This window comes from Hyperolius riggenbachi, chromosome 10 (genome assembly GCF_040937935.1).
Source record: "Hyperolius riggenbachi isolate aHypRig1 chromosome 10, aHypRig1.pri, whole genome shotgun sequence".
Lineage (NCBI taxonomy): Eukaryota > Metazoa > Chordata > Amphibia > Anura > Hyperoliidae > Hyperolius > Hyperolius riggenbachi.
In genome coordinates this window covers 4169431-4185609 of record NC_090655.1, presented here as the reverse complement: position 1 = coordinate 4185609, position 16179 = coordinate 4169431, and the positions used below count along the sequence as shown (strand labels likewise).

Sequence of the window (16179 nt, the reverse complement as noted above, 5' to 3'; positions counted from 1 at the left end):
TACTATATTAGTGGGGAGTTCAGTTTGCAGCGTACATGAGGTTTCTGCTTGTGATGTGATGAAGGGATGATCTAAGTGTTAGTATTACTATATTAGTGGGGAGTTCAGTTTGCAGCGTGCTGGAGGTTTCTGCTTGTGGTGTGATGAAGGGATGATCTGAGTGTTAGTATTACTATATTAGCGGGGAGTTCAGTTTGCAGCGTGCTGGAGGTTTCTGCTTGTGGTGTGATGAAGGGATGATCTGAGTGTTAGTATTACTATATAAGTGGAGTGTTCAGTTTGCAGCGTGGTGGAGGTTTCTGCTTGTAGTGTGATGGATGCTCTGAGTGTTAGTATTACTATATAAGTGGGGTGTTCAGTTTGCAGCGTGCTGGAGGTTTCTGCTTGTGGTGTGATGAAGGGATGATCTGAGTGTTAGTATTACTATATTAGCGGGGAGTTCAGTTTGCAGCGTGTTGGAGGTTTCTGCTTGTGGTGTGATGAAGGGATGATCTGAGTGTTAGTATTACTATATAAGTGGGGAGTTCAGTTTGCAGCGTGCTGGAGGTTTCTGCTTGTGGTGTGATGGATGCTCTGAGTGTTAGTATTACTATATAAGTGGAGTGTTCAGTTTGCAGCATGCTGGGGGTTTCTGCTTGTGGTGTGATGAAGGGATGATCTGAGTGTTAGTATTACTATATTAGTGGGGAGTTCAGTTTGCAGCGTGCTGGAGGTTTCTGCTTGTGATGTGATGAAGGAATGATCTAAGTGTTAGTATTACTATATTAGTGGGGAGTTCAGTTTGCAGCGTGCTGGGGGTTTCTGCTTGTGGTGTGATGAAGGGATGGTCTGAGTGTTAGTATTACTATATTAGCGGGGAGTTCAGTTTGCAGCGTGCTGGAGGTTTCTGCTTGTGGTGTGATGAAGGGATGATCTGAGTGTTAGTATTACTATATTAGCGGGGAGTTCAGTTTGCAGCGTGCTGGAGGTTTCTGCTTGTGGTGTGATGAAGGGATGATCTGAGTGTTAGTATTACTATATTAGCGGGGTGTTCAGTTTGCAGCGTGCTGGGGGTTTCTGCTTGTGGTGTGGTGGATGCTCTGAGTGTTAGTATTACTATATTAGCGGGGTGTTCAGTTTGCAGCGTGCTGGAGGTTTCTGCTTGTGATGTGATGAAGGGATGATCTAAGTGTTAGTATTACTATATTAGTGGGGAGTTCAGTTTGCAGCGTACAGGAGGTTTCTGCTTGTGATGTGATGAAGGGATGATCTAAGTGTTAGTATTACTATATTAGTGGGGAGTTCAGTTTGCAGCGTGCTGGAGGTTTCTGCTTGTGGTGTGATGAAGGGATGATCTGAGTGTTAGTATTACTATATTAGCGGGGAGTTCAGTTTGCAGCGTGCTGGAGGTTTCTGCTTGTGGTGTGATGAAGGGATGATCTGAGTGTTAGTATTACTATATAAGCGGGGAGTTCAGTTTGCAGCGTGCTGGAGGTTTCTGCCTGTGGTGTGATGAAGGGATGATCTGAGTGTTAGTATTACTATATAAGCGGGGTGTTCAGTTTGCAGCGTGCTGGAGGTTTCTGCTTGTGGTGTGATGAAGGGATGCGCTGAGTGTTAGTATTACTATATAAGTGGGGTGTTCAGTTTGCAGCGTGCTGGAGGTTTCTGCCTGTGGTGTGATGAAGGGATGATCTGAGTGTTAGTATTACTATATAAGTGGGGTGTTCAGTTTGCAGCGTGCTGGGGGTTTCTGCTTGTGGTGTAATGAAGGGATGATCTGAGTGTTAGTATTACTATATAAGTGGGGTGTTCAGTTTGCAGCGTGCTGGAGGTTTCTGCTTGTGGTGTGATGAAGGGATGCTCTAAGTGTTAGTATTACTATATAAGTGGGGTGTTCAGTTTGCAGCGTGCTGGAGGTTTCTGCCTGTGGTGTGATGAAGGGATGATCTGAGTGTTAGTATTACTATATAAGTGGGGAGTTCAGTTTGCAGCGTGCTGGGGGTTTCTGCTTGTGGTGGGATGAAGGGATGATCTGAGTGTTAGTATTACTATATTAGCGGGGAGTTCAGTTTGCAGCGTGCTGGAGGTTTCTGCTTGTGGTGTGATGGATGATCTGAGTGTTAGTATTACTATATAAGTGGGGTGTTCAGTTTGCAGCGTGCTGGAGGTTTCTGCTTGTGGTGTGATGAAGGGATGCTCTGAGTGTTAGTATTACTATATTAGCGGGGAGTTCAGTTTGCAGCGTACAGGAGGTTTCTGCTTGTGATGTGATGAAGGGATGATCTAAGTGTTAGTATTACTATATTAGTGGGGAGTTCAGTTTGCAGCGTGCTGGAGGTTTCTGCTTGTGGTGTGATGAAGGGATGATCTGAGTGTTAGTATTACTATATAAGTGGGGTGTTCAGTTTGCAGCGTGCTGGGGTTTCTGCTTGTGGTGTGATGAAGGGATGCTCTGAGTGTTAGTATTACTATATTAGCGGGGAGTTCAGTTTGCAGCGTGCTGGAGGTTTCTGCTTGTGGTGTAATGAAGGGATGATCTGAGTGTTAGTATTACTATATTAGTGGGGAGTTCAGTTTGCAGCGTGCTGGAGGTTTCTGCATGTGGTGTAATGAAGGGATGCTCTGAGTGTTAGTATTACTATATAAGCGGGGAGTTCAGTTTGCAGCGTGCTGGAGGTTTCTGCCTGTGGTGTGATGAAGGGATGATCTGAGTGTTAGTATTACTATATAAGCGGGGTGTTCAGTTTGCAGCATGCTGGAGGTTTCTGCCTGTGGTGTAATGAAGGGATGATCTGAGTGTTAGTATTACTATATAAGTGGGGTGTTCAGTTTGCAGCGTGCTGGAGATTTCTGCTTGTGGTGTGATGGATGATCTGAGTGTTAGTATTACTATATAAGTGCGGTGTTCAGTTTGCAGCGTGCTGGAGGTTTCTGCATGTGGTGTGATGAAGGGATGATCTGAGTGTTAGTATTACTATATTAGCGGGGAGTTCAGTTTGCAGCGTGCTGGAGGTTTCTGCTTGTGGTGTGATGGATGATCTGAGTGTTAGTATTACTATATAAGTGAGGAGTTCAGTTTGCAGCGTGCTGGGGGTTTCTGCTTGTGGTGTGATGAAGGGATGATCTGAGTGTTAGTATTACTATATTAGCGGGGAGTTCAGTTTGCAGCGTGCTGGAGGTTTCTGCTTGTGGTGTGATGAAGGGATGATCTGAGTGTTAGTATTACTATATAAGTGGGGTGTTCAGTTTGCAGCATGCTGGAGGTTTCTGCTTGTGGTGTGATGGATGCTATGAGTGTTAGTATTACTATATAAGTGGGGTGTTCAGTTTGCAGCGTGCTGGAGGTTTCTGCTTGTGGTGTGATGAAGGGATGCTCTGAGTGTTAGTATTACTATATTAGCGGGGAGTTCAGTTTGCAGCGTGCTGGAGGTTTCTGCCTGTGGTGTGATGAAGGGATGATCTGAGTGTTAGTATTACTATATTAGCGGGGAGTTCAGTTTGCAGCGTACAGGAGGTTTCTGCTTGTGATGTGATGAAGGGATGATCTAAGTGTTAGTATTACTATATTAGTGGGGAGTTCAGTTTGCAGCGTGCCTCAGGTTTCTGCTAGTGGTGTGATGAAGGGATGATCTGAGTGTTAGTATTACTATATAAGCGGGGAGTTCAGTTTGCAGCGTGCTGGAGGTTTCTGCTTGTGGTGTGATGAAGGGATGATCTGAGTGTTAGTATTACTATATTAGCGGGGAGTTCAGTTTGCAGCGTGCTGGAGGTTTCTGCTTGTGGTGTGATGAAGGGATGATCTGAGTGTAAGTAGTATTATTTTATTAGCGGGGTGTTCAGTTTGCAGCGTGCTGGAGGTTTCTGCTTGTGGTGTGATGAAGGGATGATCTGAGTGTTAGTATTACTATATTAGTGGGGAGTTCAGTTTGCAGCGTGCTGGAGGTTTCTGCTTGTGGTGTAATGAAGGGATGCTCTGAGTGTTAGTATTACTATATTAGCGGGGTGTTCAGTTTGCAGCGTGCTGGAGGTTTCTGCCTGTGGTGTAATGAAGGGATGCTCTGAGTGTAAGTAGTGTTATTATATTAGCGGGGGGTTCAGTTTGCAGCGTGCTGGAGGTTTCTGCCTGTGGTGTAATGAAGGGATGCTCTGAGTGTTAGTATTACTATATTAGCGGGGAGTTCAGTTTGCAGCGTGCTGGAGGTTTCTGCCTGTGGTGTAATGAAGGGATGCTCTGAGTGTTAGTATTACTATATTAGCGGGGAGTTCAGTTTGCAGCGTGCTGGAGGTTTCTGCTTGTGGTGTGATGAAGGGATGCTCTGAGTGTTAGTATTACTATATTAGCGGGGAGTTCAGTTTGCAGCGTGCTGGAGGTTTCTGCTTGTGGTGTGATGAAGGGATGATATGAGTGTTAGTATTACTATATTAGCGGGGAGTTCAGTTTGCAGCGTGCTGGAGGTTTCTGCCTGTGGTGTGATGAAGGGATGATCTGAGTGTAAGTAGTATTATTATATTAGCAGGGAGTTCAGTTTGCGGTGGTCTTGTGTTTCCTGTGTGATATTAGCACAGGCCTGTAGACACTTCCTGCAAGCTTACACATTGCTAATATAGGTGGTTTTCAGAGTTCACCGACTCCCCAGCTGATTGACCTTCTTGGCGCTATGATTACCGGTACTTCTTGATTTTAGTCTAAAAGTGGTGCAATTTTTTTCACACACGTTTAGACCCTAAGGCTTGTTTACATCTGAAATCGAAATTGCAAACGCAAGCGTTTTTGTGCGCAATTTTTTAGGGCCTCCTGGTGCTCCACTGCGCGCTGCGTTTTTTGACGCAAGTCAGTAAGTGAACTCTTTGACCCGGAAAATGATACATACAATGTATTTATTCTTAAAAATGTGAACGCAATCGCCGCATAAAGCAGTTTTGTGAGAGTTTAGCGCTTTTCCTATAACTTCCATTATACCAAAATTGCCCCAAAAATGATACAGGCAGCGCTTTGCTAGAGCGCAACACACTGATATGAACTTTCTCATCTTATTGTGGGCAATTTTGAAAATCTCCTGCACTTGAAAATAAGCCGAAAACGCCCTTAGTGTGACTGAGCCTTCCAAGCAGCAAAAAAAAAAACCCTACCGCAGTGAGATATGCCGCAGCATAGCACTTACCTCCCTGGGCTCCAGTGCTGCAATTCTCCCTCCATCCACCAGGTGGCGTTGTACTCCTATAGTAAGATTGCTGTCTGTCGTCATGACAACAAACGGCAATCTCATCTGAGGTATCCAGAGCCTCTGAGGATCGGACAAATAATGGCTGCTGGTGTCTGGATCCCAGGGAAAGTGAGTTGAAACGCCGCCACACTGCACTGCCTCTGCATATCTCCCGGCAGAGTTTCACTTACCTGGGGTTTCCACCAGGCCACCCTACCACTGCCCCCCCGTCCCGCTGCGGTCCTGTGCCCGCAGCGCGCCGAACCGATCTGCTGTTCCCTCGCCGCTGCTTAGTTTTATTTCTGACGACTGATTAGTGAGCGATCCACTGCACCTGCCACACGCAGGGTCACATGCGTTTATGCAGTTTTTTTCTATCTAAAAGTGCACTTTACTTCAGAAGAAAGCTTTTTTTGATTAGCTAATCTTGATGAATTGTTGATATCAATCACTGCATAATTTATTGCATCTTCGGATTGAAGTCGTATCCCTGCATATTTATGAGTGAGTGGGTGATGTGAGTGTGGTTTCTCTCTGGTAGATGTATTGGGGCCCCAATTGGATCTTGTCATTTTTAGATTTATGCAATTTATACCCTATATTTATTGGGGTTTTTTTTGCTCAAATTTTCAAACAGTGAAGCCTATTTTTGTGCAATAAATGGTTCTCTCTTATGAGTGCAGCTAAACTGGTGTTGGTGTTCTGTATTTTGGGTCATATGCGTTTATGCCAGCGAACGCGTCCTGTGCAGGTGCAATAAGAGAGAGCCTCTTATCAGGCAAAGTGGACCACTGACTAATTAGTCGGCAGAAACTAAACTACGGAGATGGAGGATCGGCACGCCACGGGCACAAGACGGTTGCGGGGGGCTGGTGGAAGCTCCAGGTAGGTGAAACTCTTGTAATTATTTTCAGGTGAGGTTGACTTTAGTGACAGCACCAAAGCCTTCTCAGGGCTGCTTGTGTGTCTGATGTGTATTTGTGGTCCAGGATGTAAAACAGACTTTCACTGCAGGTAGTCTCTGGTTAACAAACGAAATAGGGTCTGTAGGTCTGTTCTTAAAGTGGACTTTAACTCTTGCACAGGACAGAAGGTAAACCTAGAGAAATGCACCCTGCATGTATTTAGAGAGTTAGTATGTTTAATTCCCCCTCATCTGTGTCTAATTACAAGTTGTAGTTTGATCTCTCCCCTGTGTCACCTGACTGCCACAGAAGATACGTTCATTTGAAAGCACAGGATCTTTAAAGAGACTCCGTAACAAAAATTGCATCCTGTTTTTTATCATCCTACAAGTTCCAAAAGCTATTCTAATGTGTTCTGGCTTACTGCAGCACTTTCTACTAGAACAGTCTCTGTAATAAATCAATGTATCTTTCCCCTGTCAGACTTGTCGGCCTGCGTCTGGAAGGCTGCCAAGTTCTTCAGTGTTGTGGTTCTATGATGAATCTCCCCCCCTCCAGGCCCCTCTATACACACTGCCTGTGTGTTATTTAGATTATGGCAGATTCTCTCTTCTCTCTTATCTTTTACAAGCTGGATAAATCGTCCTCTGAGCTGGCTGGGCTTTCACATACTTAGGAATTACAGACAAGGGCAAAGCTGTTTGCAGGAAGAAACAAGCAGCCTGAAACTTCAGTGGAAGATAGCTGCAGGGGGAAAGAAACACACAATGATCTCTTGAGATACAAAAGGAATGCTGTATACAGCCTGCTTGTGTATGGATGTATTTTCTATGTGTGGACATATTGTACATCAACCTACTTCCTGTTTTGGTAGCCATTTTGTTTGTTTATAAACAAACTTTTTAAAACTGTTTTTAACCACTTTTAATGCGGCGGGGAGCAGTGAAATTGTGTCAGAGGGTAATAGGAGATGTCCCCTAACGCACTGGTATGTTTACTTTTGTGCGATTTTTAACAATACAGATTCTCTTTAACAATATGGCTGCTTCCATGAATTAGGAAGTAGAAACCGTGCAGGTTTACTGCAGGATTTGTATCAGCTGTAACAAAGAAATGTTTTTCTTTACATGTTATGCTGTTGCTTATCTTTTAGAGCAGGGAGGAAGTTTTCTGTTCAGGTCCGCTGTAAAGAGACTCTGTAACAACATTTTCAGCCTCATTTCTTCTATCCTCTAAGTTCCTATACCTGTTCTAATGTGCTCTGGATTACTGCAGCCTTTTCTAGTTGCACTGTCTCTGTAATATATCTAATCTTCTTTTCTTTGTCAAGCTTTGTTGACTGGGAGGAATGGGCTGCCTCTGCTGTGATAGGGAGAAGTTATGCACTCCCCCCTACACGCCCCCTCCAAGCTCTGTCGTCCCTGCTCTCAGTTTCAGCTTGTCAGTGTTGAGGGCACACGCGCACACACACGCACACACCAGTGTGTGTATCCATCTATCTATGTATTTATCTCTCTCTATCTCACTTCCTGGTTAGCGGCCATGTTTCTTCTTTTTTAACACTGCCTAAAACTGGTGATTATAAGCCAGGATCGCGACGGGGAGCGGCGAAAACGGCAAAGAGGGATCCAGGAGAGCAGTGACTCGATTGGTATGTTTTTTATTGTACAGATTCTCTTTAAAACGGGATTGTCAGCCACAAAATCGAATTAAATTTACCCACTGTTCTGTGTTTATTATGCAGCCTGCAGCCTCCCACATTGTAAGCATTTCAATCTATTCAGAAATCTTTTTGCTGTAATAATTTTATCTCAGTCAGCCTGGTTCTATTCTGGTACACTGCTGGGGAGAGGGAAGCGTGTTATCACCCCTCCCACATTCCTGCTCCTCACTGATTGGCTGAGGGCAGTTTAGTGCCTGTGCTCAATGTTTACAAAGCAAGCTAGTTATGATGGTGCAGCTCTAGGAGGAAAAAAAGTAAAGAAGGAAATTAGATCAATATTGGTTTCAGTCAAAGGAAATTAAAGCGGATCCGAGAAGGAAAACTAACTCAAGTAACTTGTCTATATATATATTATCTAAAGTTTAGATGGTTTACACAGCAAATCTAGCTGCAAACAGCTTTAATAGAATATGATTATTTCTTCCTGTGATACAATGACAGCAGCCATGTTGTTTGTAAACATTACACAGAGGCAGGCTTATCTGCATCTTCAGCACTCAGCCTGTGAAAAAACCTAATCCCTCCTCCCCTCTGCCTCTGAAATCTCTGGCTAGTAACACCTCCCCCTCCTCCTGCCCAGACTGAGCTCCCATGAGCCCTTGCTACTGTCTGGAAGTGCCTTGGCTCTCTGAAAACCTGTGGGCGTGGCTTCTTTAGTTTATAGGGAATTAGAGTACTAAAACAAAAGTATTTGGCTTGAGGAATGCCCTATAAACAATAGGAAAGGAACACAATTATGCAATGAGTAAAAGTTAATCCCGGATCCACTTTAAGATGACAAACTTAACCAGCTCCTGTTATCTACAGCTCAAAAACATCTCGCATACAACCTTTTCTCACTCCGGACCCGAAAACCATTGTGGCCCAGTGCAGATGTTTAAATAAAGTAATGCCTTGATGAATGAATGGTGGACTAGCTGATTTCTGAGATACATGGGGAGATTGGTAGTCACCGTCGGTCATGCACCTCCCAATATATGGATAAACATGTATGACACTTCATTCATGGACTCTTCCATGCAAACCACGGTGCCAGCCTGGCGTCTGCCCAGCACCCTCTGTGACCTCGTGGTAAGATCTGTACTGCAGTTATGGCATAACGTTTATACATAGTGTTACAGGCCTGGCCTCAGGAAACTGCGTACTGACACCTCCCTCAGGGCTGCTAGGCAACAGATGGTGAGGCTGGCAGTGGGGAAGGTAGCCGAACAGGTCATTTTTACCCAACATATGGCAGCAATTTGTAATATGTATTATATAGAGAGTGGGGGTGGGGTAGAGAGTTGAGTCAAAAATGAGAATAGGAGGGTACTCCCTTCAGTGTGTGTGTGTGTGTGTGTGTGTACGTGTGTATGTGTGTGTGTGTGTGTACGTGTGTGTGTGTGTGTGTGTGTGTGTGTCGCGTGCGTGCGTAGGAGTGTAAAGGTGCCGTGTGTGTGTGCCCGCGTGCGCACGCGTGTGTAAAGGTTCCATGCGCTAGTTTGTGTGTGCGCACGCACGCGTGTGCAGGAGTGCAAAGGTGCCATGCGTTCGTGTGTGTGCGTGCATGCGTGCGCACAGGTGTGTAAAGGTTCCATGCGCTTGTTTGTTTGTGTGTGACTACACGTGCTGCTGTCCTCTATCGCACTCCTCTGTTTATTTCCAATGCTTATCTCTGAGCGCGTTTTATAGCCCTCGCCTGTCTCCACACTCGTGCCCGCAGCAGGCACTCTATAGAAACAGGTTTGTGCGGTTTTGGTGTCTCTCTGCCAACAGCTTATCTGGATTCTCAGCAATGCGCCATGTGTGGCACGATTACGATCTGCTGATTGCAAATCAAATACTAATTACGTGCGGACTGAGACGCTGTGATTCGTATTACAACCTTATGATCAACGATGTACAAATAATGGAGGCTCAAAGTCTGAATCACGGCCGGCTGGGAGGCGGGCGAGAATTGCGTTGTTATGCGCTCGGTTGCCTATATACGCCTCGTTAGAAAATACGTGAAAAAAGGTCAGTGTTTAAATTGAACCTAAAATTTTCAAGTTAGTCAGTTACATCAGCAATTCTTTAAAGCAGGAGGTTTAGCCATACTATGCCAGTAGAAAAAAAAACACATAAGTAGATAAATACTTGATCTACTTACAGAACACATGTATTGTACTGTCCACGTTTTGATTTCAGTGAATGTTATATAGTAAATGAAGAGAATTATGTCCCTGGTGGGAACCATGTCTTTTGTCCACAGTTTGAGGCTAAATTCTGATGTCATTTCTGCCCTTCACTTTTTTTTTTTCTTTTCTCCAATCGCTAAGTTATCTCAGCCTTGCTTGTAAACACAAGTGAACAGGGGATCATGTTTCAGATAGGCAGCTAGGCATGGAAATAAATGGAAGAGGAGGAATATATTATAGATAAAAGAACCCCCAGCATGCAATTGTTTGGCACTGACTACTAAAGGGCCAATGCTCCTTAAGTATGTGATAACTCCAAATCAAAACAGCAGGAAAAGTTTTGAATGCAGGATTAGCATATTTTACACTCAGACCAGTTGCTGTTGAAATATGATTTTTTTTGGTGACAATCCCGCTTTAAGGTGCCTAAAGGAATCAATTCCCATCCGATTCGATCAGTGTGATCAAATCTTCAGGGAGTTGAATAGGAAAATCAATGTGCGTCTGTGCACCTTATTCCATTAGCAGATTTGTTAGCGTTGTCTCATTTGAGATAAGTGCATTGCTTTTGACCTCAGTCGACAGACCGAGTACTGGTTGAACTCGATGGACGTATGTCTTTTTTCAACCAAAATAACTATGTAACTGCTCCTGCTGTAAATTCTTGGAATGCTTTCATCTCTTATCTCTACTAGCAGAAAATATAGAAACCAAAACCAGAAGTCCTCTGTTATTGTCTCACAATGCCCTCTAGTGACAAGAGGCCATAAACACACATTACAGCAGTACTAATTAGAAGGAAATAAGAAATAAAAAAGTGCTTAAATAAATTGGACTGGAGCACTTCCAAGCCTCTAAATAAATTGGCTGCTACATCAATCTGTGGCGAATTATCCCACCTCCCTGTAGCATTCGAGCTTACCTGCACAATCTGTTCAGCATTCACTATCTGGCCCCCGTGCTACATGGAGATGGTAAAACTGTACAATCAAAATTGGATGTGTGTGCAGTGCCTAACACACTGGGTTTCCCCATTTGATCCTCCCAAAGACTTGATCACTCTAATAGAGCAGGATTAGAAATGTTTCCTTTAAATGTTTGATTGAAAGGTTCGATCGGACAGGATGGAGAATCTAGATTGATCAGGGCAAGAGCAGCGGTAGATTGATGTCTGATAGTGTTGCTCTGCCTCCTCTGATTTTCAATAGATTCCCTGCTGAAATCTTTTAAAAATTGATGTGCAGCGTGTGGTCAGAACCGATCATTTTGGATCATTCGGTGGAAATCTTGTGGTGTGTGGCCAGCTTTAGTTAGAGAAGGTCCCCTCTTAATCCACATTCACACTTATGAGGCATGTTACCCAGCAAGGACTCAATGCAGGACTGAGATTGTACAAATGTGTTGCTAGCTTGCAGGCTAGTAACAGGGAGGAGTATAACAAAGGCTGGGGGCGGGGGGAGGAGAACAATGCTCTCAGCCGTCTTGATCCACCGAGCTGCTTGTTGCTTCAGGCGTCGGGGCTATACACACACTAGACTCTGAGGCTGTCATTATCGGTCGACTCGGCTGCGTTTCACCTAGCATGTGCTGATTTTTTTTTTTTCCCGCTCCCTATGAACTCTGTTTCCTTTTCACTCCTGTTCAGAAGGTAGATATGTAAAGAGACTCAAATAAGCTATAACAGAGAGGCCTCTTTCAAACTGGAGGCTGAACTCTGTGTTTGCGGAGCAGTCTGCTGCCCGCCAGAGCAATTCAGGTGCAATTTAAATGCAGCTGAATTTTATTTATTTATATAGCGCCGACATATTACGCAGCGCTGTACAGAGTATATTGTCTTGTCACTAACTGTCCCTCAGAGGGGCTCACAATCTAGTCCAAATTGCAACAGTAGTAACACCATGTAGAGGATCAGCAGGACAGCCAGGCAACTGGTATTCAATAAATATGGCAGCCTCCCTATCGCTCTCACTTCAGGTGGGCTTTACAGCAAATAGGGGCTTTGTGCGCAGGAAGGTCGGGGTGGTTGCCTGGTGGGTATTTAGCATTGTTTTACAAAGTCTGCCCTTTTCCTCTTTCCTGAGCACTTTCCACATCCTGACGCTAGAGGGGCCCAGATGTCCACTCCAGCGGCCAGATGTGAGCGAGTACCACATAAATCTCGCTCTGCCCAATAAACTTGGCAATACCTGTGATGATGTATGTGTTCCATGTAATATATAACGATGAGCTGATTGTGTTCTCTCTTGCCTGCAGGTGTGAAGGATGGAGCATTCACAGTATTACAGGTGGTGGAGTCACTCGGGTAAGACCATTTGTGAATCTTTATCAGAAGTTTTCACCCAGAAATCTTGGCAAACAAGCCCAGAGTAGATCCTTTTCCAAAACAAATCATCAGCCTTGTGGCACTTCCTGTGCGCTGGGCTCCACTGATCGTCAGCCTTGTGGCACTTCCTGTGCGCTGGGCTCCACTGATCATCAGCCTTGTGACACTTTCTGTGCGCTGGGCTCCACTGATCAGCAGCTTTGTGGCACTTCCTGTGCGCTGTGCTCCACTGATCATCAGCCTTGTGACACTTCCTGTGCGCTGGGCTCCACTGATCGGCAGCCTTGTGACGCTTTCTGTGCGCTGGGCTCCACTGATCGTCAGCCTTGTGACACTTCCTGTGCGCTGGGCTCCACTGATCGGCAGCCTTGTGACGCTTTCTGTGCGCTGGGCTCCACTGATCGTCAGCCTTGTGGCACTTCCTGTGCGCTGTGCTCCACTGATCAGCAGCCTTGTGGCACTTCCTGCATGCTGGGTTCCACTGATGAGCAGTCTTGTGACACTTCCTGTGCGCTGGGCTCCACTGATCATCAGCCTTGTGACACTTCCTGTGCGCTGGGCTCCACTGATCAGCAGCCTTGTGACACTTCCTGTGTGCTGGGTTCCACTGATCATCAGCCTTGTGACACTTCCTGTGCGCTGGGTTCCACTGATCATCACCCTTGTGACACTTCCTGTGCGCTGGGCTCCACTGATCAGCAGCCTTGTGACACTTCCTGTGCGCTGGGCTCCACTGATCAGCAGCCTTGTGGCACTTCCTGTGTGCTGGGCTCCACTGATCATCAGCCTTGTGACACTTCCTGTGCGCTGGGCTCCACTGATCATCAGCCTTGTGGCACTTCCTGCATGCTGGGTTCCACTGATCAGCAGCCTTGTGGCACTTCCTGCATGCTGGGCTCTACTGATCAGCAGCCTTGTGGCACTTCCTGTGCGCTGGGCTCCACTGATCAGCAGCCTTGTGGCACTTCCTGCATGCTGGGTTCCACTGATCAGCAGCCTTGTGACACTTCCTGTGTGCTGGGTTCCACTGATCATCAGCCTTGTGACACTTCCTGTGCGCTGGGCTCCACTGTTCAGCAGCCTTGTGGCACTTCCTGTGCGCTGGGCTCCACTGATCAGCAGCCTTGTGGCACTTCCTGTGCGCTGGGCTCCACTGATCGGCAGCCTTGTGGCACTTCCTGCATGCTGGGCTCCACTGATCGTCAGCCTTGTGACACTTCCTGTGCGCTGGGTTCCACTGATCATCAGCCTTGTGACACTTCCTGTGCGCTGGGCTCCACTGATAAGCAGCCTTGTGGCACTTCCTGTGTGCTGGGCTCCACTGATCAGCAGCCTTGTGGCACTTCCTGTGTGCTGGGCTCCACTGATCATCAGCCTTGTGGCACTTCCTGTGCGCTGTGCTCCACTGATCATCAGCCTTGTGACACTTCCTGTGCGCTGGGCTCCACTGATCGGCAGCCTTGTGGCACTCCCTGCATGCTGGGCTCCACTGATCATCAGCCTTGTGACACTTCCTGCATGCTGGGCTCCACTGATCAGCAGCCTTGTGGCACTCCCTGCATGCTTGGCTCCACTGATCGGCAGCCTTGTGGCACTTCCTGCATGCTGGGCTCCACTGATCAGCAGCCTTGTGGCACTCCCTGCATGCTGGGCTCCACTGATCATCAGCCTTGTGACACTTCCTGCATGCTGGGCTCCACTGATCGGCAGCCTTGTGGCACTTCCTGCATGCTGGGCTCCACTGATCATCAGCCTTGTGACACTTCCTGCATGCTGGGCTCCACTGATCGGCAGCCTTGTGGCACTTTCTGTGCGCTGGGCTCCACTGATCATCAGCCTTGTGGCACTTCCTGCATGCTGGGCTCCACTGATCGGCAGCCTTGTGGCACTCCCTACATGCTGGGCTCCACTGATCGGCAGCCTTGTGGCACTTCCTACATGCTGGGCTCCACTGATCGGCAGCCTTGTGGCACTTCCTACATGCTGGGCTCCACTGATCGGCAGCCTTGTGGCACTCCCTGCATTCTGGGGTCCACCGATCGGCATTTATTATCCTATAGAGAAAACAGGCAAGGAGAAGTAGTAGGCTGGTCAAGGTTCCTGGAAACAACATTCAGGACAATGCTTTAGCCTGGTATACTCATCCAATTTTGATTGGCCAATGATTTTCCTGTCTCACCACTACAATAGAATCCCTTTTATAGTAAACTACAAGAACTGAATTCCATATTCCAGATGCGGCCTTACTAGAGAGCTAAACGGGCATTATTATGCTGGCATCTTGAGTTTTTATTCACCTCTTTGTTTAGCCCATGACTGGGGCATCCTGTTCTCTTCATTACTAGAATGTTTACATTCACTTCTCAGCCTAAATGCTGGTAGAAATTGCCTTGTTTAGTTGTAGCTTTAGTTCTTTCTAGAAACGAGTGTAACTCTGATGACCGGTTCTCTTTCTACAGGTCGTGTTTGGCGAACCCGGAGCCCAGGGCGCGAGGGAGAGGCGTTCAGCTTCTGTCACAAGTCCTGCTGCAGTGTTATTCCCAGCTGACGGACAAGGAAGGTACGGCGCTCTGCGTTACGCTTGGCGGAGTCCTTCAGTCTCATCCCCCGCTTCACCCGCTCTATTCTCCTGACGCTCCTCCGATGTGTCGGAACAGATGTCAGAATTGATTTAAAAGACTTTGTGTCCCCTTGTTTGTTAATGTGCATTTCCAGCTGGTTATTTCCCTGCAGGATCACCTATACTATTACTGCTATGGGGCAGATTGAGCGCATGCACTGCAGGTATCACACAGTAGCCGGCTATGGGGGAGATGGAGCGCAGGCACTGCAGGTATCACACAGTAGCCAGCTATGGGTGAGACAGCGCAAGCACTGCTGCGATCACACGGTAGCCGGCTATGGGAGACGTACTGCTGCTATCACACAACTGAGATTGAACGCAGGCATTGCTACTGCTGGATCAGTTACTGAGGTTTGTCATCCTCTATACTGCATATCGTTGTTTTTACTGCACTGAGAACATAAAAGACTTCATATCGTGACCTGACAGTTCTTCCATCAGATCGGCGTGTCTTCCGCACACAGTCGTGCGTTAGTAATGTACATGTTACACACACAGGGTGAACATGCAGACTCCATGCAGGCCGTGTGGCTCTACAGAGGGAGGAAGTCCGGCATTCCAGCGCTGCGATTGTGCTTAGCGGGAGTCACATGTTCTGTGGAATCCAGATCATGTGACTCAGTCCTGGGAAGAGCCAGGCAGAATATCGTCACACCGGTCCACTGTCACATTCCAGACCTGTTAGTGACTTGCAGTTTGAGAAGCCGAGTCTCATTACAATCCATTGCAGAGCTAATAGGCCGGGCAGCCATTGCTGAATCACTGAATAGTGGCCATTTAAACCAGAAATTAGGGATATGGAGGTTGACATATTTATTATTATTTTTTAAGCAATACCAGTTGCCTGGCTATCCTGCTGATCCTCTGCCTCTAATACTTTTAGCCATAGCCCCTGAACAAGCATGCCGCATACCAAGTGTTTCCGACACTATTGTCAGATCTGACAAGATTAGCAGCATACTTGTTTCTGGTGTTATTCAGACACTACTGCAGCCAAATACATCAGCAGGTCAGCCAGGCAACTAGTATTGTTTAAAAGGAAATATATAAATATAGCATCCACCATACACCTCTCACCTCGGTTTCACTTTAAAACATATGTTTTTTTTTTTCTTTTAAATCAAGATTTCTCCACTATACTTCCCTTCCCTTCATAGAAGGTAAATCTAACGATCCAAAATATGGTTTGTTTTTTCCTCACTCTATTTTGTTATGAAACATCAGCCCAGCTTTTCATCTGATATCCAAAGCAAAGTATTTAAC

General features: G+C 46.3%; 1 protein-coding gene across 2 annotated transcripts in view; it reads left to right on the top strand.

Moving 5' to 3' along the window:
* The window catches only part of MMS19 (MMS19 homolog, cytosolic iron-sulfur assembly component), a 131238-nt gene that overhangs the window by 53304 nt on the left and 61755 nt on the right, over positions 1 to 16179 (top strand). For both annotated transcript variants that reach the window (XM_068258868.1, XM_068258867.1), the window contains exons 2-3: positions 12224 to 12272; positions 14753 to 14853. In XM_068258868.1, coding sequence (XP_068114969.1) covers positions 12224 to 12272; positions 14753 to 14853 — 150 coding nt within the window. The remainder of the gene's footprint in view (positions 1 to 12223; positions 12273 to 14752; positions 14854 to 16179) is intronic.